The 23,219-nt window shown below is 41.2% G+C and overlaps 1 protein-coding gene across 1 annotated transcript in view; it reads left to right on the top strand.

Annotated features, from left to right (window-relative positions):
- The window catches only part of GALNT10 (polypeptide N-acetylgalactosaminyltransferase 10), a 90,444-nt gene that overhangs the window by 29,434 nt on the left and 37,791 nt on the right, over nt 1-23,219 (top strand). Inside the window, exons 2-4 of the mRNA XM_069772763.1 lie at nt 12,445-12,547; nt 13,414-13,552; nt 17,691-17,857. Of these exons, the coding sequence (XP_069628864.1) occupies nt 12,445-12,547; nt 13,414-13,552; nt 17,691-17,857 (409 nt within the window). The remainder of the gene's footprint in view (nt 1-12,444; nt 12,548-13,413; nt 13,553-17,690; nt 17,858-23,219) is intronic.

The raw sequence follows: 23,219 nt of genomic DNA, 5'->3' as shown, positions 1-23,219 counted from the left end.
TTGCTTAGGAGAGAAGTATTAAACCTGGGAAGTGTGATCAGATGGCACATACGGTACACACAAGTACTGCAGGGAGTTCTGCCAATGCTTTCCTTGTGGAGGGAGGAGTGGCGAAAGGGTGGTAGACGCTGTCTTGCTGGGTACATGTACTTGGCACTTCAGCTTTTAATTTGTGAGAAGTGTCTATCCATTATTTGTAAATGCAATTTATTTTTGAGGTGCCCAGAACTTTCCATGGGATAACCTTCCCCATATTGTTCATGGTGGGGTTTTAGTCCTTAATCGTGTGATGTGCATGTTCTGCAAGTCATCTTTACAACCCATCAGTGGTGGCTTGGTTTCCTAGAAGAGGTTAAAGACTGAAGTTGGGATTTTTGTGCTTGGCTTTTTGTTCCCAGTGGAATAATGCAGCTTGTGCCTGGTCTCAAGGAGCGGCTCGTGCTTCGCGATGAGGAGAACTGCTTCCAGGAACACCGTAATGGTACAAGAGTCTCCTACAGCTATTGCCCAGCTGCTCTGCACTGCAGCGTACAGCAGGATGACTCCTCACCATCAAGGGCAGTAATTCTGTGTGCCGCCTTCTGCACAAGGAGAATCTGGAGATGCAAACAGAGCACAAATACATCAAATTAACTGACAACATAAATGGGGAAATTGGTGGTAGCACGGCTCAGATTTTTTTGAGTAACTGGGGTAATAGCAGTAAGTCTGATTCCAAGTGGAGTGTGATTAATCCTGGCATAGATCTGTCCGTTTGCTGTTGCTGGGTGCGATGTACTAGTTGTCTGAGCAGTAGTTAAATAACTTCTTGGGAAGAAGAGGCATGTTAAATGTTGCTTTTTAGTGCTGATATTTTCAGTTTAACATAACACTGTCAAGAAGCATCAAGTCTGCCAGGAAGTTGGTAGAGAATTTACTTTAAAATTCTCAAAACAGCTAAAAGGAAAACAGTGGTATTCTCTTGCTGAAAACCAGAAAAATCTGGTTTTGCTGCATTGCTGCTAACAAAAAGCTGTGCTGAGACTAGTGCTAACAGTGTGAATCAGGAAGCGAAGCAAAGCAAAAGGTGGGCTCCTTCAGAGCACCTCCTGAAGTAATAGTAAATGTTTAATTGAAAAAAAGATTTTTTTTTTAATTATTTTTTTCCTAAACCAAAGCTGTCACAGTGATTGTTATAGGTACTGTTGGTTTCCCAGTGACTGTGAGGCAAGCAAGCAGTGTCAGCACTGAAGGTAGTTCATGAAGTGTGGAAAATAAAATGGGAAAATGCTTGTGATTCTTTTTGCTTTAGTGGGGTTAGTGGGAACTATTTTGTTCAAGTGATGTTTAAGTATTACATGAGCATGGTATCGTTCCTGGTAGCAGGACATAACTGGGGGAAAAGTACTCTCTGAAAATACCTATAAGCCTCGTGATGTCTTAAGTTCTCCCTAGAATTCTTTTGGCCTGGGTCTTTATTCAGCAGGGGAAGTGTGTGTGTGTGGGGGGGGGGGTCCTGTGTCACCTGGCCATGGGTCCTGTGTCACCTGGCCATGTCTCGAGGGTCAGTTTATTGTTAAGCTGCAACTGTGATCTGCTGAGCAAGATGAGCTGGCGCAGCTGTCTGGGAATTATTTCCTGTACCAGCAGGTGAATGCTGCTGGTAGATGATTTGACATTCTCTGGGTTTGAGTCTGACTTTTCAGCAGATGATGTTGTCGTTCTCAGATTGTGCCTCCTTTTGAATTTCTGATAGGAGATATTTCTATAATTTTATGTGTAACCCCTAATGATGGATAAGGGCTCAAGGAAAAAAGCGTAATACAGACTTTTTTGCAGTATCTTTCAAAATACATTAGGGAAAAAGCAATTTCTAAGCTTGATATGCAGCTTGCTATGGGAAGCATTCTGTCTGCTGTCATAAAACACAAAGTCTCACTACCTGGCACACAACTAAATGGGAATTATGGTTCTTATTCCAATTCTTGAGTCATATCTGTCACATAGCTTTTGTATGGATTGAATATAGTTTTCAGTATCAGTAAGTGTTGGGGGGGAGTATCTTTCTGGAGCATTTCAGAACAGTGGTATTAACCTTTCTGAAGCCAGTGTACTGTGCATGCTGACAAACCTTTACCCCTCACCAGGGCATCAAAATATTTAGACTTCCTTTGGGTGTCTAGCAGGTAGGTTTTGTCCTGTCCTCAGTTCAAAGATTGTTGGAGTATTAGCAGCCATATCTCTCTTTTCTGGGGGTTTTTTTTTGGTTGTTGTTGTGGTGTTTGGTTGTGTTGGTTTTTTTTTTTTTAATACCAGCTTATACCAGGAGTTATACCAGGGTTTCCCAAGGACCCAGTGCCCATCCAGGTAGATTCCATTTGATGAAAGACACAAATTGTCGTAGTTCTTTCATCATTCAAATAGTTACAAATGCTGTAATTTTTTTTTTCCTTAACTGAACAAAGTTGAATTTGCAGTCACACATTTGCCAGGTCTACCTATGTGCAGCACCAAGCTTAGTTGTAATCTTGTATTGGTTGTCTGAGTGTTGTGAATTTCACTTCTGTGTAGTATTTCTGTGTTGAGGATATATGGGATGTTTGTTGTGGTTTACCTTTAATGAGGCTTCTGCATTTCTGCTGGTATGATGTATGGTTTGATTCTCTTAGTATTCAAAATATTTGGAAGTTGTGTTCATCTGAGCAGTGTTTGATTGGCTTAATGTTCCTATAATCTGATTGGGAGTTTATAGCTGGAGTACAGGGCGTTTGTGGAAATGATGGAATTAATAAGTTTTTTATCCTGCATTTGTATTAATTCTTAATGCAGATTATTCAAGTGTTTCTGCATATGCAGCATAATCTGTAAGTCTAACTGTAAGTCAGATTTCAGAAACAGTGCTCCAAAGTCTGTCCTTATAGGAAACCACTACAGCCTGTGTGCTGTTTGCTCCTGTTAAATGGAGCATGGATATATGCAGACATCTGGAGGGTTCTGCTCCAAATGTCTGTTTCTCAAATTGATCTCCAAACCAGCTTGTTCACTCTTATTTCTGTGAATATAAGGCTTGTTGTATTTAAGACAGCTTCAGATAGCACTAAATGCTGTAGAAAACAAAGTGCATCTCTGTGGATCTCATGCTCATAGCTTCTGCCAGAAGTTATGGTCAAAAACCAGCTCTTGGACACACAATAAAATACTACATGTATGTTGGTTCCTTGGGAGAGTTTGCCTAGTTTTAAGTTTCCAGAAAGCATGTAAAGCAGAAAGGGAAGGTGGGAGGGGTGGGAAGTCTTTAATCTCATTTGGAATGGCAGTTCAGAGATTACTTTTGATGAAGATTACATCTTCGTACTTCATGTATTTGCTCTCAAAGCCCCTTTTGGCTGTTGTACCTCAGGCAGGGTGAGTAACGGGTTGTCTCCCATCTCGACATGCTAATACGTGGGAAATGGAGCATTTCTGTAAATGGGAAGGGCTGTTTTAGTGAACAGAAAAGGTGAGAAAGCAACAAGTCCTGTTCTGAAGTCTAAAACTAGGCCAGCTGGGTTTTTAACAGCTGAAAGAACAAGTCTGAGACTGAAACTGTAATGCTGTCACAAGGTGTGCTAAAACCTGGGGAAGAACTCACCACTTGGTGCTCTGTGCTGACTTTGGAAAGGCACTGTGCATTTGGAAGCCTGGATTGAATTAGTCAAATAGTAAGTTTAGAACAGCAAACACTGCAAGACCGTAATATTATTTCTAAAGGTAAGTGAAGAACAAAGTGTAAAGTGTTTGGTAGAGATAGATGACCAAGCTGGATGTCATATCGCTGTCCTCAGCTGATGTCTTTAGACTTTAATCACCTGATGAACCAGGACTTCTTGCTAGATAAAATTTTGTTTGTACTAAGGGATTTTCAGCAATTGAGATTGAATAAAACTTATTAACTGAAGGAATTTAAAAGGGGAAAAGTTTCAGTTCAAGCAAGTGTTGTTCTAGCACTTGATACAAAAAGCTTTCTGCATTAAGAAGTACAGCGTCAGCTAATATTGGGTAATGCATAAGCTGCATAAAGCAGGCTGTCCTGTCCACCAAGGAGCTGCATGCCTGGTGTTCTGCAGGGAACATATTTCTTTAATAGCTCTACAAGCAGCTACCAAGTGTCCCTGGGTGTTCTGCAGAAAAGCCTCTGCTTTGTGTCTGTATGCACTGATCTCTTCAGCTGGTTCTGGTCTGGCTGCGGTTTAATCAGCTGTGTGGTAAGGACTGATCCAGAAGTGCCTGCAGTATTTGGGGCTCTACTTTCTGAAGGAAGCAGGCAGTTTTCATACCCTGAAGTGTGGCTTTCTCAAAGAAAAGCACAAATCTGAACAGGTGGATTTCAATATTACTGGTGGTTCAGTTGGGAAAGAGCATGATAGCCAAACGGCAGCATCGTGTGGGGAAACTTTTAGGTCTCGTTTGAACCCGTTGCTTGATCTGAGTCACAGCACAGCTGTGAAAAGGTACTTGGCTTTTTTGTCTTTGAAAGCACTTAGTCGTTCCATATGATGTGCTGCCATTTAGTCCCATGTTGCCTTTTAATAGTTCCTGAAATGTTGAAGGTATGGATTATGTTAATGTAGCTTTTAAACTTTTGATGGACTGAAATAGCTTCAAAAATTAACCTTTCGAAAACACTTGGGTAGATCGCACAACAGGCTTTTAGCAGCTTGCTTTCTAGTAGTGTGCTATCTCCTGTTCCAGTAAATGAAGAGCTTTGACTGAACAAGGTTATGTTTGGCTTCCTGACCTAGGACGAATGCCTCCAGCTGATGTTGGAGATATTTTTATTTTTCATTAGATCATCTGAAAAGCTCAGCTGTTTTCATGCCAGTACAAAGGATGGAGACTGTTTGTGCTGTGCGGGTGTTGTACCAATTTGTTGTTCAACACATGCTAATAGATCTCTGACAAACAAAAAAATAATTTTATTTCTTCATGGTGCAATAAGACTTGCTATCTGTTTATTTTTGAAAGGATTACCTACCTTTAGCATCGGTGGTCCCACAGTCATTAAAATCTAGGCTTCTTGCTGCAGTGAGAGGGAGGATTCTTCCTGGTTTCTGCCAGACCTGGCTTCTCTCATGTTTCCTGCCTTCCAAAACCTTTTGGGTACTTAGGTTTTGGAAGACAGGAGAGAGGCTGCCTATAGATGTTTCTTATTTCTGCTTTGCTATGGTACAGATCATGACAACTAGGTTGTACCCAAACTGCGAGCTCTTGAGTCTTCCACTGAGTCCACCTCAGATTGCAACTTCCTTTAATAAATAGAGGAATGGTTTCTGTTTGCTCTCCCTTTCCCTGATGTTTTTCTGGATTGTTTTGTCATCTTTGCCTTCTTGTTGTAGGATATAAATTCAAGATACACTTGCTGAGGTGCTGGGATAAATGAAGAGACTTGGGATGGAACAGATGCCCCTTTTAATGCTGTCTCTGAAGATCATAGCTCCTTGGGTCTGACCATAGTTCTTTGGTTTGAAAGAAAATAATAAATCAGCAAAACAAATGTTTGAACAGGGTTTGAGATCTGTACAGCATTATGATTAGCGTATGCACTTCAGCAAATTTTTTTTTCCTTGTGTGTAGAAAACTCTTGGCTTACATCTCCATCCACCCTTCGTTTATTCTGGCTGGAGCCAGGCACACTAAATAGTGATTAAACAAAAAATTAAAATTCCATTTTTGCGCATTTGGCGTTTGAACGCTGATCAGTTGCTTTGGTGGCATGTTAAGTAACAGCATGGTAGACAACAGAAGGGGCTTATTTACAGCAATCTGTCTAAATCCATTTTCAATGTATTGCTTAATATGCTTTTCTACTTTAATTCATCTTCAGTTTTTAAAAAATGAAGGATGGAAACAGGCAGGAGATTAGTTTAAGATACTGCTGGAGAAGTAATCACTCCTTAGTGGTAAACAACTTCCAGTTCTTAAGGAAAAGAAAATGTGCTTGGGCTGAAACAGAACTTACGGGCTTGCTGTAGGAGTTAATGGATAAAATTCAATGGCTTGTGCGCTTACATAGCTTGACTAGATGATCATAATGAACCCTTCATGCTTTCAAATCTGCTTTTCGCATTGCTGTTTACAGCTGACCATTTCAAAAACAAAGAGATTTTTGCAAAATGAGAAGCTAAAGTAGAGCAAAACAGAAAATTGCAAAGGCTATAGCCTTGCTGACCTATTCTATAGGACAGAAATCCAGATCCCTAACCATGCGGCATTGATAACTACGATGTTCAAACAATGGTCACTGTATTCCACAGTTAAAATGCAGATACAGGTGGGATGTGCCAGTGGGACAAATATGTTATGCCTCTTGCTATGCAGTTAGAATTAATGAGAAATTATGATAAAAGTGAAAATTGACATGGAAATATAGCATTAAATGTAAGACATAGCTCCCTGCAAATGAGATGCTTGTTTAATAGTTAAGGCAAAAGTCAGTCCTAGGAAACTTGCTGTGTTTTGCAGATTGCTTGATATCACAGTCTAGAGCGTCTGTTGAAGGGGTATCATCAAGTTATGCAATTTGCATAATTGAGTCAAATCCCATGCAGCATCCTTGAAGGAAACCACTAAAAAAAGCAACATTCTGGTCCCTGTGTGCTGTGTCTGGATTTCTAGAGCTCAGACATCTTTTACAAAGAAAAAAAAAGGAAAGGGGCGGGGGGGGAAGGAGCTTCTAAGATACCATCAATGTCAGCAACCTGCCCTTTTTCACAATGAGAGAGACTTTGAGTGCATATATGCCTATCTTCCCTCTGCCCATGATGGCGTGTTGCCCGCAACTTTACACACTGCTCTGCTAATAGTGATGACATGAGCATAAAAATTGCAGTCAAGTGGGGGGAAGGCAATGTTTTGTCATTCACGCTGACTTTTTTTGGTAGTCTGAAATTAAGTTGGTCTTGAAGTGTGATTCTTAACAAGAAATACGATGCTGATCAGCCTGATGCAGCTACGCCTTCCTTTCGGGGCTATGCGGATCGTGGGTGCTGGCAAGGTCACTGAAGCAAAGACACCGATATTCATTTTCTAGCACTGAAAGTCACTTCAAAGTTAATGTTCAGACATTGTTGACAGAACTTGTCAGTGACTCACAGCAGACTTTTCAGATAGGGTGTTTTAATAGGGACCTGCAAAACCAATGTAAGCATTACATATTTGCTTGCAAGGGGTGCAGTTAGAGACATTCTAATCTCTTAACGTTTACCCAAGTTGAATTAAATTTAATGGGGCATTTCTGAATTGGATTGACTAATTTAACTTCTCTGCCCAAGACCGAAAAAGCTCCAGAACGCAGCATGTCTGTCATGACCATCTGCAGCTATGTCTACCCTTCAAGATTCTAAAAGCCACTTAGAGAGGTATGTGGATCCAACAGAGATTAATGTTGTGTTTTATCTTGTGTGAATCTCGTTTGTCTTTAGTTGTACAGGGCAGTAACATCATGAGCACTACAAGCAGAGGAACAGATGAGTCACCCCACACAGTCTTCGTTTTATTTTGCCAGTGCCAACATGAAGAAAAGTGGGTCCTTGTAAGTCTTCAAGACTGAGAGCTGTACAGCGCCTGTTCCTAAGGGCTTAAGATTCAATAACTCTTATTCCATGTGCCTCCAAAGTCCAACACTACAGTTCAGAAAGGTCTGAATAACTGATGCATGTACTCCATAGTTTCCCCTCTTAATTTAAAGTTTGCAAATTACAGAAGTTTTTTTCTCTTGGCCTGTGTGGCCTTGACAGGGTTTAGCTTAGCTCAGCTCAAAGATGTTTTTGAGAGTAAATTTATTTGGGAGTGAGAGAAGTAATACATCTATCTACCAGACTTTCTGCTGTCTGCCTGTCTGATTTGGGCTCTGTACGTAATACAGTGGCAGTCTCTGTGATTTTTTTTCTTTTTTTTCTTTAACAGCACTGGAGGATGGCATGCTACTGCCTGGTTTTACTCAGTATCGCAGCATTTAAATTGCTTGCGTTGGGTTGTTGCTTGCTCTGAGGGTATTTAAATGCACGTTGCTGACCACTCTGAAGAACAGCTTGAAGCTGTGCAGAAAATTTGCTTCCCTGTTCGCTTTATCCTATATTGAGCGCACAAATACAAGGGTGGCTCCAGCCCAGAGCCTGGGGATGCTAACCATGAGCAGGGATGGCTGGAACTGCTTTTCAATGGCTTTTAGGTTGCTGCTTGACCTGATGAGCGTTGGCTGCTTTGGTGGTACAGCTTTGTAATGGTGCGAGGTGCCCCTCCTGAAACAGCCGATAGCCCAGTGGTGCGGCTTCCCTCTGGAGGATGCTGGAGATGGTGTGAGTCCTTTGGGGTATACTTCGAACTTGTCTCCCATCTCTTGAGAGCTGTTGTGGAGGGCAGCTCAAGATCCATCCCGTTAGCATATTTCAAAAGGAGAGCAATCCACACAGGTACCTGCAGCAGTGTATCTTCTAAGGGATGTTTTCAGACTGGAGTTCAGAGGGAAGGGAGGTGCCTCTGCAATTCTAGTTTAAGTTGCCTGAGTCCCAAGAAGAGGTGGGATTTAAAACACTCTTACCAGTGCCCTGTTAGGCAGCTTGGATGTCTTTTTGCTAGTGGGTCTCTTTTTTTCCTCTCTTTCTCCAGAGTGCCTGACTTCCCCTGGTCACTTCACAGGGGCTTGGCATAGGGTGCTGAGTTACCATCTGCACAGTGGGTGTCATGAGGCTCAGAGTTGCACTGTGTATCTCGCCTTTTAGATCTAGTCCCGAGACACTCTTGCAATGCTCTCCTCTTCAGTGGTGAGTGGGATTTCTAGAGTAACTGCCGATGGGGGGTTTACACGCGTTGAATAGCAGCAAATGGCAGAAGGGATAGTGGCATTGTAGATGATTCTCCTGGTGTGCTCATTCAGTCCAGAGTGCTATAAACAAGAGACAAAAGAGACTTAAAATATTGAGGTTTCAGACTTGCCAGTTGTTCCTGTGCCCAGTATGACACTTGTGCACAAGCCTAGTGCTCAGAAAGTTGGCAAAACTCTCCTGGCAAGAAGGTGCTCTGGTCTGCAAGAGCTTTCCAGGACTTTTCCTGGCAGGGGAGTATGCTGGAGAGGAAACTGTCCAGTGAGCAGGCCTGGCAAAGCAGGGATCTTGCAAAACAGAGGCAAAAATCTTACAGAATGGTAGTGTGCTTTGTGGGTTATCTAGTGGGGATGATCGGGAGGGTGGCATGTTGTCTGAAAAATTAGAAACCACTGTGGTGACTAGAAAGTAGACATGCTGGACTGTTGCAGTAGCACAAGGTGGCTGCTTCATGGTGCTGAAAATTTGATCAGTTTTACACCAAAAATAACCAAGCTGCCACTTCTACTGTCTGTCTGTCACACAGCTGTCATCCAGACCTGCTCACATTAGCCGGCACAAGCTAGCAAAAGTCAGGTACAGTTTGCATAAATTATTTGTGCGAACATTAGGTCAGACAGAGCCATGGGTAGATGCTGAACTTGGGTTTGCCTGTCCCTCGCCCATGCCATGCCCTGGCGCACTGCACCCCAAGGAAGCATCTCAAACCACCTCTGCTTGCACCCACTATGCAAAAGCAGCAGCAACCTCCTGTGGTGGAGTAAACATTAGGTTTCTGGCTGGTGTTAGCATATACCCTGTATGTTTTTCAAGGAGCTCTGTGACCACATTGCTGACACCAGCCTCAAATTGACCCAAAGACTAGCTGCATGCTTAGTTTTTCCCCAGAAGTGCTGTTGTCCACTGTGTTCAGTTTGCCCTCCCAGTGCTTTCTTGCACATTTGGTTCCTGGCTCACACATTCATCTTGACAGTTAAAAGTACTTTTTCATTATCAGCAGGTAGAAATTCACATAAGAACAGTGGTGTTCAATGGGATGGCTAGAAAACCACAAGGCAGGTTGACCAATTCAGTTTGATATTTATTTCTGGTGAGTTCAGCTGAGCCCTTCCAGAAAAGGGAGAACATGGTTCTTCACCACAACTCTGCTGCTCTGGAGCTGCACTTACCTTTCCCTGCGTGATGGGAATTGGTGAGGCTTTTGCAGTGCCTCTCATGAAACCCTTTTCCCTCAGCAAATGTACATCTTCAACACGTGCAGTCAGAGGTGAACTGAAGACATTGGATTGCTGGTGGCGATCTTAATTTTATGTCCTGATAGGTCCAGAGTAAAATTCAGGAAGGTACACTACCAGTTTCTGTATTTGAACAGAAGTAAGGATTTAGAAGAGTAGAGTTCATGTGCTAAAGGGACAGTAATTAACAACATAAAAATGAGCTATTGTTTTTGATTCATATAGCTTCATCAAGGTGGAAAATAAAAGAACAGATAACAAAGATGAAGAAAATTAAGGAATCATGGGATAAATGGAAGAAATCAAGTACACCATCTAAATATAACTCTACTGGGATTTTTCTCAGTGGTCACTTTTCTTCTGGGTGTAACTGACCTTTCCTTGTAACCAGCCTTTTCTGGCAGTTGTCTGGTTTTCACCACTGTTAATTGCATCCTGTAGTATGGTCCTGCTCTTCCCATGCTGCCCTGAGAGTTCCTTTCCCTCCATCTTCCTGCATCATTAAGTATTTTTCAGAGAATATCCTCGTTAGCTCCAGGTGGCACAAGTGGAGGTTCCTTAATACTTGTTCACATCGCGAACTAGCTATGTGACTGACTTCTTGTCCAGCCTAAGTGCCCGTCAGCTCTTCTTCAGTGAAAATAAAATTAAATTGCAGGGACCAGGAAGGCAAATGCTCTGAGTATTGATGTTAGTTAATTGAAATGTATAACTCAGTGTCTGGTTTCATGGGTGAAACTTGACTTCTGCCAGCTATGTTACCACCTGCAAAATGTCAAGAAGCTGAGTGTAAATCATTTTATGATCTGTGATTGAAAGGATCTAGATTGATTTAAAATATCTTGTGGGGGGGGGGGGGGGGGAGTTCTAATAGTTCACAGGGCAGCTTTTAATCAGATTGAGCTCTATTACTTTTAGACCACTGGTTTATTAGCCTTTGGCATCGTAATGCAACTGGCACAACTCAAGGTTTTCATGCAGTTCCTTTGCTAAGGGTTACCACCCATAACAGAGCAGGTGGAATAGAGCATGTACCTGCATTCAGCTGCTCTAGTTCATTTTGACATATTAGCTGAAACCTGTCTCCACTGATGGTTTTGTAAGCTAATACACTGGACTCCCTCCCTGCTGACTGTTGCAGAAGAGGTGTGATGCAATGGGGATAATCTGCAAAACCTTCACAGCAGGGTTCACTAGAGTTTATCTGTCACACTGCAGTGAGGTGAACTGCATCAGCTGAAGTCTAGTGCCTTGGAATAACAAGTAAAATGTCCAAATGTCCTCTTTTCCCAAGACAAATCTAGGCATGAAAACGAAGAGTTTGTAATTTAACTAGTCAGGCAAATGATGTCTGTGTCCCAGATGCCAAAGATGCCTGATAACCCTGCAAGGTTACTATGCCGACCGTTGCTTTTTGGTGGTTGTTTGGTTTGATTGACCCATTAGTGAGACTTTAAACCTCTTGCCCTCCAAGGAGGGAAGCTTTTTTTTCTTTCGAGGAAGTTCTACCCTGTGGGGTTCTCTCTGCAGGTCATGAGGAATTAAAAGGAAAAACCTCTTAAGTTCTTTGTGTAACTACTTCTGCAGTAACGATGCTACAAATGACTTACGTTTGTACTCTACCAGCATATTACTACATAATTGAAAACTCATTCTCAGAGAAGATGTTCTCTTCTTGACCCTAAAACCTACTTAAATATATTTTGGTTTGGTTTGGGTTTTTTCCCCTTGGGTTTTGGGGATGTCAGTGTTTGAGAGGTATCATGGTTTTCTTTCCACACACCATAGTCTCTTTGATCCTGAATTTACCCCATCTTTTGCTAACTTGTTTCCAAAGCAGCCATTGCTTTTGAATTTCAGGAACATCATCCTGAAAAGATGAGCTCTAATTGGGTTCAGTGCAGGCTCATGCTTTGTGTAAAATTTGCTTTTAAGGTGAGCAGCAAGAGTCTTAAATGACCTTTTAAATCTTATTTTGATTTTATTCAGGTATAGTAGTGTGCTCTTTAATAATGATCCAGCAATAGGTCTCCCATTACAGCTTTTTTGTTAATTAAATAGGATGTAAGATGTATTGGATGTTTTCAAAATGAAACTACGAGTTTTTAATAGATTCCCTGATTAAGAATACTGGTCTGCATACATGATGGTGCCCTGAAAAAAAAAAATCACTTAACAGCTATAGATAAAGTACTGTTCTGAGGCAAGCAAAACTTGCTTCCTCCCTCAACCATTTCAGGTAAAAACTACTTGCTTGTGATGGTCTTACCTTAAGGAAGATGTTTAATCTCCTCTTACAGGAATGGGAGGATGTTAAGGAAAGGTTTCACATGTTGTGTATTTGATATATCCAATCTTTTGTTTAAAAGGCATCATATGTGAGGCAAAAGAAAGACCCTTACTTTGGTGTCGGACAAAGGAAAAAGGACTGGCATAACAAAGAAGCTATAAGGAGAGACTCTGAGCGTGTAGGTATGTAAGATTACTATTAAAATGTTTTAATGAAGATTGTAAATTAGTTTGATATTATTTCATAGGCTGAGTGCAGAACAGCATGTTCAACTTCAGGGTCAAGATGATGTTCTTGATGTGAGGCAGCAGTTACTGTGTGTTAATCCCAGTTAAAGACTTTCTTCCCAACTCTGTAATAACTGTTTTGAGGTGAAAATCTATTGGTAACATCTTGATATTTTTAGGATAGGTACAGTATTGATTTTTAAAAAACTTACCAAAAATGTGTGCCTGTACCTCTCCCAAAAATGAGAAACCCGGAAAGGAAGAAGAGGGATAAGAAAAATGTTCTAGATTGTAACATTCATGCAAGTTTTATTCCATGGTTCAGGGTTTTGTCTTGCATTGCATAAAAGGGCCCATTTTTAACATCACAGCTTTACACTGGTGTGTCTGCAAGGGCTCTGCCTCCTCTGTGCAAGAGCTCAGGTTGTTAAATATACATATCCATCTGTGCTGGAAAAAGCAACAGTGATGAGGTATTCAAACCATATGTATTCTTCCTGCAGTGAAAAAAAAACCAACAACCACACTCTATAGATCCTCCATGGTGTTGCCATAGCCCCTTCATCTGACGTTAGAAGGAAGGCTTCTAACTTCTACAATTTGCACAGCTAAGTGGTTTGGAGCAAAACTGCTTATCAAATAAAATAGTTAGGTTGACATGGTTGACCCAGTGCTAAATGTGACATAGAGCACAATACTAATGAAGGAATTTTCAAAGGACTATAAGGTGACTGCTGCTTTTTTGATATATGGATTACGTTCTGGCCAGTTAAGCACCAATTAGTAGTAATGATGCATGTTTACTTTCTGTCTATCTATAGGAAATGGAGAACAGGGAAAACCTTACCCAATGACTGATGCAGAGCGAGTGGACCAGGCATACAGAGAAAATGGCTTTAATATCTTTGTGAGTGATAAAATTTCTCTGAATCGTTCCCTTCCAGACATCAGACATCCAAAGTGAGTATATAGTTTGCATTTCTACGAGTGAAGGTTTACAAGCCCTATAAATTACCACGTCAGCAGGAGCATGCTCTTTTTTTATTATGGACTCTTGTACCTTTGTTCACCACACACAGTCCTTTCACAGCTGGGTCCTGTCTTTATTAATAAAGGACAGTGTATAGTAATTGCAGTGGTAAATAGGAGACCAAATCTGGGGGAAAAAAATCCGCTTTTGATTCTAAAAGACTTAAAATTACCAAAAACTTGCAGCCCTGCACAGAAGAGATCTTGAACTTAACCCAGAGGTGGCTACTTCCTTCACCTCTTGCAATGTGACAGTTCAGTTCCTGAGCCCACTGACATAGCCAACAGCTTTTAGCAACTAATAAGGTGGAGCTATTTCTTTCTGTAGTGGAAACTGATGTGAATGTTTGACTCAGTTGTCAAGAGTCCTAAGTGTACCCAGGTGATGACTTTATCGCTAAACACCTGTCCAGTTCTTATGTTGGCCACTAGCTGGAAATGACCATGAAATGCTCAGGAGGTGAACAAGCTTTGAGTAGCTCCACTCAACTACATATGAAGAGTTTTACCAGAAATCCTTCCAATTTATGGATTAGTTTCTTAGACATCTTCCTAGTAAAAAACCTCCTCAGGGTTTACAAGTAGAAACTAGTTCCAATTGAATGCTGGCTTTTGAGTTCATCTATTTTTGGACATTATCCCTTAGGATGGTGTCAAACTGGATTTCGTGCAAGCCAGAAGGAGTTTTTCTTTAGCAAAAGTGCTTCAGTTAGGACTTAACCCTTGTTTATACAAAGCTGAGAGGTTTTTAAATACTGTTTGTGTGGTTCTAATCTGAAAGCATTGTTAGACATTTGAGTGGAAGCTTGTGTGAGGCCGTTTTTATCACAATTTAGTGAATCTGAATTCAACATCTACTTTATTCATGAGATATAATTTCCAGAAGTCAGGTTTTGTAATTTGTTAGCTGCACATTTGAGAGATTACCTCTTCAGCTGTCACAGCAAACTAATCAAATACACTGGCTTGACACCCTTTCTCAATATATACTCATAAACCAGAGTAGTGAGTATAGCTCCATAAATATTTTAGGCATGCAGCTGAAATGTTCAAACATAGAGATAAATCAGGTAACTGAAGATGCTTGTTGATCAGCCCATACTCAAGTTCTAGGAAATACAGTTTGAGTTTGCTAACCTAAATTATACCTGGCCTCCATTTATAGGGGCTGCCATGGGCTCTGAGAATTTAAACATCAGACAATGCCAGTATTTCCTCAGCTGAGGATTCAATATATTAACTCACATTCCCCATTGTTTCCCAGAGTTGCTGACTATTCATTGCTAATTCTACTACTTAAACTTTTTTAAAATATGAAATTTCTAACTCCAGTCCCCAGTTACCCCAGTCACCAACAACTTAAGCTGTGATTAATGATGCTGCTGCAGCTGGTTTGCTTGTTGCTTGACACATCCTTTCTCCCACCGTAGTGAGTTATAATTGTGGAGGTCTCAAGGAGAGGATAAACAGTGTGTGTGTAATGGATGCTAGGATTAGCTGGGCAGGGAGTGGGATTACATATAATGGAGATGTGCAGTAAAGGCATTCACAACTGAAAAGGTCTGTTGTGCATTCCCTGTGCCCATTAAAAAAAGATATACTTGAAATGGTATGGTTTGTGTTATTTGGGAGGTTGATGAGGGCAATTTATAAAAAAGGCTGAGATGGAGTCCATAAAGAGCATTCTAGAAAGAAGGGAGCTGTGTTTTAGAGCACTTACTTTACCTGGTCTTTTACACGTGGTAAGAGATAATAGAGGCTTTGTCGTTTGGAGATGTGCCCACAGACAGAGGGGAGTGTAAGGAGAAGGTGAACTGGGCAAAGATGTGGCAACTATCCTGTCCTAAGCTTTGGGGCCCCAGCTAGGATTCTTCCCAACAGCTGGCCTGGGTGGGGAAGGACAAAGAAGCAGCCAATGTGTTTGCTGCCTTCTGAGATGGTTTGTGTGGACCTCTATATACCAAATAGCATGTCACCTCTGCTTTTTGTTAATCGTGGGAGTTGAGGGGCTGGGGGAGGGCACGTACTGGATCTGCCTGGTACACACATACGATTGTTTCAACAGTCATGTCTTCCCCTGCTAACATTTCCTTTAAGTGCTTCTGGGTTTTTTAATATTAAATACTAATTTTGCAGGTCTTGTAAAGCAATTGTAGATGTGGTAGCTGGAGGGAAACAATTTTTCTCCATGCTTAATGGTTAAACTTAATAGCTAAAGTTTCCCACTTGTTAAAGTTAGAAAATGAGAATTCCAGTTTAAGAAGAGTTAGAAGAGACTTGGGCGCTCTTGTTTCATATTGGAACAGAATTATAGCTAGTAGCTATCTCAGAAGAAGGTTAAGATTGCAATGCCAAGGGCTGGATGAAAGCAGTCCATGCAGCTTTATCTTGCATCTTGCATCTGTGCATTGCAGCCATAGCCTGCAAGCTCTTGGCAGCATCCCCAGACAATTCATTAGACCCAGAATAAGCTACTGTCCTTTCGTGCAGGCACCAGAGTAACTTCCTGTAACCGCAGATTTATTGAGTTTGTGTAGCATAGGTGCATCCTTCTCCATGCCCTGGGAAAGGTACCAGGAAAAAGCTGCCACTGCCAGAGCAGCTTTCCTTCCCATCTGTCCTTCCGGGGAACAGCGAGGGAATTGCTGTGTGCGTGCACGCACTGCATTGTGCAGGTAGTGAAAGCCTCGCTGAGTGCCTGACAGGAGAGAGTCTGCAAATCAGCTCTGGTGCAGGCTGTGCAAGAGGTCTGGCAAGGCAGGGAGCAGAGTATGACCTCCCTCCCCTGCTAGTGGAAAGAGGGCAGCCTACCCTGCTAGCAATGTCATTAATATATTCTAAAAATCTCTATTCACGTAGCCACTTCTGTTTTGCACTGGACATGTGAGGTTCTAGGAATGTAATAGATTTCTGTCCCCTAGTGAACAGCTACTGGGTGTTTTTTAACTACAATTGTTAGCTGTGTGACCTTAGGTGTTACCTGTTTAACAAGGTTCAAACTCCACTTAGGGCCACACCTGCAGGAAAATAAACACTGCACTTATTGCTGCAGTTTGAATTTTCTTCATTAAGCTACCTTGTAAACACCTGCACAAGGCAAGAAAGCGTTACCCCTATCTTAAAATTAAGAAGATTAATGCTGTGGGGAAATACCCGCAAATTCAAGGGGTCCATATGGGGTCTCTGCAGACCTAACTCTCCAGCTTTATCCAAGTTCTGCAGTCCTTATGTTCAAAGCCCAGCCTTCTTCATTTCTGTCTGTAGAACTGATCCCAGGTGTCAAACTAGACTTGCTGAAAAATGGGGAAGACAAGATTGATTATTTAGGAAAAGTATGATTTGAATAATTGTCCAGCATGACAAAGGAAGCCTTTGGTAGAGGTTGGAGGTTGATCTATTACTGAGAGAGGTGGGTTTCTTTATTGAGCAGTTCTTACCGTGCAATTATGCTGTCTCTTCTGTGTACTGTTCACAACGTCTTGAACTTCTGGGACTGTTTAGGGAAGGTGCTGTCACACAAAATCCTTACTTCCTGCACATTTTGTTTAAAAAATTTGGATGACAGTTATACAGGTGATTAGAGTGATTTGCTTGTTTGAAAACTGGGAATAAGTGAGCTAAACCAATGTACTGATAATGCCTAGAAGAGATACATTCAACTTCTTGAAACAACTTTGTAGAAATTCCTCTTCCTTGTGATCTTTGAGGTATAAGGACAGGGAAAACAAGTATTTTAGAGACTTTTGTATCTTAAGCTATAACTAAGTTACCTTTAAAAGCAGCTTCAGCACCTAATAGATCCCTCTGACTTTCTGTGTTGCTAAGTGTCACTGGTCATTAGCAGTCCTCACTTCATACGGAAATTTTTTTTTTTTTTTTTTTGCCAGGTAAACTAGATCAGGTCAACACTGGCTTGATAACGCCTGAAAGTTGGTGGGTCTTTTCAGGCACTTTGCATCAATGCATCAATTTGAGGAGCAAAGAATGAAATAAGTTACTTGATGGTAATTAATATGGAAGTGCTGGAGGGTTTTGGCACCGCCTTTTGACTTGCTCTATCTATGTCCAGCTGCAAGAATAAGCTGTACCTGGAGAAGCTTCCGAACACTAGTGTGATAATACCGTTCCACAACGAAGGATGGTCCTCTCTCCTCCGGACAGTGCACAGTGTCTTAAACCGCTCCCCTCCTGAGCTGATAGCAGAGATAGTGCTGGTGGATGACTTCAGTGACAGAGGTATGATAATTTGTACATAACATCTCCACCATGTTTACCTACCTATGCTTACCTACTTAAGGGATCAATGAACTTGTAGATACATGTCTGATGACTTGAGGTTTTTTACTTGCCAACAGCAGAGCTCAGGTAAACCTTGCTCCCGTACGTTTGAAAGGCCAAAGGTCTAGCAAAAAAAGTCATGTTCTATATTCAGTTTGTGCTGGTTTAGCTGCTGATGGCATGCGCTGTCCTGTGTTTTGGACAATGTGAATAAACAGGGAAGCTGGCTTTAATGTTCTGCTAAGGGCCTGTGTAGCCCTTAACATTAAACCCAGGGTTAAATGTTTGATGCTTGGAATAAAAATTTAAAAAAAAAAAAAAAAATAGGGGGGGAATAGCTCACTCCTCACATTCTGCATTTTTTTTCTAGACACAAAAAATGGTAAAAGAAGCCTTGATAAAAGGTTTCCACCCTGCACTGCCTATGATTTGGCTTACTTTTCTCCTGAATTTTGTGCTCCTGAAAAGTAAATCTGCAACATCCAAAACTTTGACTGCTCTTGCTTGCTGACTTGCTTGCAACTACACTCCTTATTTTGTACTGCACTGCCAGTAGTCGTCATTTTGGATTGGGTTTAAGTGCTACATGCAAAGTAGTCTAGTTGCTGGCGTAACACATCACCACAAATGAAACAACCACTTGTAATTGCAGCAGCAATATCTAGATGTAGTTGCCAAATTTACTTGTTCAGTAGCAGAAAGGAAAGACGTCTTTTTCTCTGAACCATTTAAGTGCTATATGATATAAATTAAGCTAGACTTTGTCTTGTAGTTTGCACCCTTGCTATGGTAGAAAAGGCAATCCAGTGAAGGAGGAATGAATGCGTCTATCATGTAGACATTGCATAGCTAGAAAGATCACATGGGAAGTCCTCTGAAGTAGCTGGAATTCTCCTGTCTTGAAGAGGGTACAGTGACTTTAAGGGGTTATGATCAGATCTAGCAACTGTATTTTCTCCTTGAAAATTACAAAGACTATTTAGCTTTGAGCTGCAGAGTTCAAGAGTCCTGCCACTGAAATTACTCAGCTAGGGGAAAAGAGCTCTCTACATGGATACTAAAGGATACACCTCCAAAAATCTGACACGTAGGAAGCTCCTAAGATGAGCTGGGAAACAAGCTTGTGAGTATTTCGTGTTCTAACCTATACTGACTTTCAAATAAGCACTACCCAACAGCTATTGTATTTGTTCTAAAGTACATCTCTAATTAGTCTGCAAGGCATGCTGGTTTGAACAAATCAATGTTATATGAAATAAGTATTTCTTTAGAGGATTTTCAGACTAAGCTGGGGAGAAAAAAAAACACACCCTCTTAACAAGGTCTCTTTATTGCTACTCAGTCTAGAAGCAAATTAGACAAGCTCATGCTGTAACCACAGCTGAATTGTACAAACAAGTGTCGTTTGAGAAAAGTGGAAGTAATGAAATCTGGTTTCCTGTGGATCTATTTTCCCTGTTCACTAGATGTGCCCTTCTGACCAGGCAAAAGAGAGCACTCCTGGCTCTGCCACCCCTGCTCCTCATCTGACTGTACACATGCTGTTTGTCCAGCTCACTTTTGCTCTGTTCTACCTGTCTCTGATAAGATGCAAGCCCTTCTCCGTCAGTCATCCATCTTTCATACAAAGGTTGCAAAAGTAGCTGAGATTTAACTTGTGTGCAGCATCTATTTATAGATGAATATAAGAGACTACTGGTGTTGGACAGTGAGCTAAATTGTCAAGGGAAGAGAACGACACACAGGCAAAGGGAGTGCTAATAACCTTTTTTTTTTTTTAAATTAAAAACAGTGTTTTCCTCTAGCTCAGTTGATCTATGCATGGTGGAACAATTACTGGTTAGGATGAAACATTTTTCCTTCACTGCTGTCCATTTTGTATCCACACTGTAGTGTTTCCTGCTGCCTGCTGCTCCTTTTTCAGCAGTCAGCATTCTTCCTTAACCACACTGGTGTTGACTTCCACATCCTTCCCTAGGTTTAAATAGATCCTTAGTCTTCAGGAGACTGTTAAGTCCTAAACATGTGACCTTGACTTGAAAAGGCTGCTGGTTACTAATTTCTGGTTTTAATTTATCCATTGTATGTATTTAAAAAAAACACAAACACTTCAACCCAATACCTGAGAATTGATAATTTAACGCATCAAACTGAACTGCATGAAGGAGCAGAGGCTCCAGGAAAACTTTTACTTTGTGTGTTTTATGTTTGAAAAGGGCACATTCTGGGATTTGGAACTGTTAGGCCACTGTTCTGGTTATCTGTTTCTTATGATTAAATTGGGCAGGTGATAAAAACCCTGTGTCCAAGCCGATGATCATCACCACTACTGTGAACAGTAAAAGGAATGAGGAGAGATTTCTTGATTTTTCTTTGAAAATCATCAATTATTAGTCCTCTGCATGGTCTGCAAGGCAGAATGCTGTGCTTCTGTTTCAAATGCTAGTCCCACAAATTTGTAACAGCATCTTTCTTTTAAAATTGTATAATCACTGTTGGACGTAGTGATAGTAGAAGCCACATTTGAGATCAGAGAGGCATAGTAAGAACAGTAAATGTCAGCTTCTTCCCCAAAGAGATCAGTAAATAGTCATCATAAACTCCAGTGAAAAGCAAAAGATGAAAAGGATAATTGCTCAATAAAAATCTATTATTAATTTTTTTATCGAGAGGTTACCCTGGCAAGATAAAATATCAGACATACTCTGCTGTACCTCATGATGGCCTTTCACTTGAGGGTTGTCTAAACAGACCTCTAGCACTTTAATAACTCTTTAAAAAGGCTAACCTTCAAGAACTTGGCTTTCCCTAGCAAGGAGACTATATCCCTCTTGCTAGCGTTTCTTGTGTACTGACCTGTGTTGGGGTTAAACGTACTGGCCTTTGCCGATCTGCCTTTGAGGTTCTGTTAGCGTTGCTTTCTTGTTTTGCCATTGCACTGGTTTCTGTAGGTGGTGATGTTAGTGCCAATCCGTCAGCCTCTTTCATCCGTGTATCTCACACATGGAGAATCTTTGCTTCACATGAAGTAAAGAGGACTTTGCTAATAATAGAAATAGTAAGTATGGAAACCTGGCTACTGCACACATCAGTGTTTTTTCTGACAGATGTTACTTTCCTATGTTTTTCATCTGTTTTTAAGCTTGAGAGTAAGGAATTTTTGGTGCAACTACGAAGAGGGTTGAGAAGTTGGCTAACAAAGTGATAGGAGAGTGAAGACAGATTTCTGGGTTGGTTGGTGGCTGTTGTGGTCTGCAGCATACCTGAGAGGCAGCTGTGTTGCTTTGCATTATTGGAGCTCTTGGACAGATGAATCATCATCTGGAAGTGTCAACAGCCATTTATTTCTTAATTTGTTTGAGAGACACAATTCTGTGACCTTTAGCAATAAACATTTTTCAACCAAAAAAGGCTGTCCTGATGACAGCAAATCATAATAGCGAGCAGCAAAAGCTTTACAAGTCATGTTTTTGAAATGTTTCCTTTGCTTTGTATTTTAAAAATCAAAATGTGCTGGAACAACTTGGTGTCTGGAATGGTTTTTTTTTTTTGCATGCCTGTATTATAATGCAAATGATCAAAATCTAGCCTTACTTCAAACAAATTTAGTGCTGGATTCCACATCTGCCATAGTGCTCTAGGGAAGGCTACCTGTCGGTGGGATCAGTCTAATGCAGTACAGTGGTAGCATCCAGTTTGCCTTGAGCTGTGGACCGTGTTGTCACCTCCAGCAGCTGTCTTTGACACTTGAATCTTTCTTTGTGGGGATTCCCTTGTTAGGTTAAGTTAGCTTAAAAGAAGCTGCTTTCCAGCACGTGCCATTGGTCACAACAGTGTCAATATTGTGGGGCTATTTTCTACTTTTTCGGATAGTCTCTAGTATCAACGTAGCATTCCCAGCAAGACTATGATAGCATATGCTTTTTTCTTCACAGACTCAGTTGGGATGTCTGTGATAGAAGGGCTTTCTTCTCCTGGCTGTAAGCATTTCAAAATAATTGTAGGGATTTAATGTGCAGAAGAATATAGCTTATATTGAAGAGGGAGGCACCCATTCAGCAGACTTGGAGAATAAGAATTAACCTGCCCAGTGTTGTGTGCCTCTTCCTGCATGCTACCAAGAACTGCTGAAGACCCACAGACTGACCTCCTCAGACTAACCTCAGCTATTTCAGGGTGGTCCAAAATAACGCCTACCCTCCTGGATAAGCAGAAATCAGAATACAGTACATGTGAATTACGACTTTAGAATTCGTGATCATAAAAACACCTAGCTGTGGCAGTGCTGTGTGGATTTGGGGCTTCACTTTTAATTTCTATAGCTATTCTTTAGTTCTGTTCTCAGTTAAATTAAGCCTTTTCATATGCTGGCTTGCAGGGTGCTAATTATATCCCTCTGAGCTTGTTGTTACCAGAATGGCCCTAAGTAAACTAAAATGCTTTTTTCATGTATATCAGTTTTCTCCTGGGGACTGTCAGATATGAAATTTGTTTGCTTTTTGATTATTTAATTACAATGCTGCTGAGTGGTAAGTGGGTTGCATTATACCATAGAAATGGGAAGAGGGGAAGAGAAGTTGAAATGCAGGTCAGTTTGTAACACTGCTGGTTTTTGTATTGGCTCTGATGGCATTTTACTATTGATAGCAGGCAACGAATGACAGGCAGTTCATGATTCTTCAGGGTCTGCCTCAGTCCCTAGACCTACAATCTGAATCTGGCAGTGGTTGTGAGAAATCGAGCAGTTCATCTCTTGTGTCTGCCTTGTACAAAAGCGATTGTTGGTCTCCCTCTAATTCTTGTACCTTGTGGACACCTCTGCTGTATAAGCTATCTCTAAGTTTACATGAACAAAGGTAAAGCTGTCCTCTGTCTCTCACTAGATAAATGAACAGCCTTAAGCTGAAGGAAGAGAGGGCAGAGTATAGTACGCTTTCTCTTTGCAGGATGCTTGTCTAGATGTTCTTTGCTTTTCACCTGATACATATTTGGTAACTCTGTACAGCAGTGGCACATTAAGTAAATACTCCTACTGGGTGAAAGGCAGAAGCCAAACTCTCCTTTCTTGTGTTTTGGAAAAGAGATCTCTTTCAGGTGGAGGCTGGACTGGAACACATACAGAATCACAAATAGCAGAGGTTGGAAAGGATGTCTGAAGATCGTCTAACCCAACGCCTCTGCTCAGCTACAGCAGGTTTCTCGAGATCTTATTCACTCAAGTTTTGAAAAATCTCCAAGGATGGAGACTCCATAATGTCTCTGGGGAACCTGTTCTGCTGTTCAGTCACAGTTACGGTGACATAGTCTTAAAAAAAAAAAA

Source organism: Haliaeetus albicilla, chromosome 27 (assembly GCF_947461875.1).
Source record: "Haliaeetus albicilla chromosome 27, bHalAlb1.1, whole genome shotgun sequence".
Classification (NCBI taxonomy): Eukaryota; Metazoa; Chordata; class Aves; order Accipitriformes; family Accipitridae; genus Haliaeetus; species Haliaeetus albicilla.
Note: the sequence above shows the minus strand (reverse complement) of the source record. Positions and strands in the feature narration are given on the sequence as shown.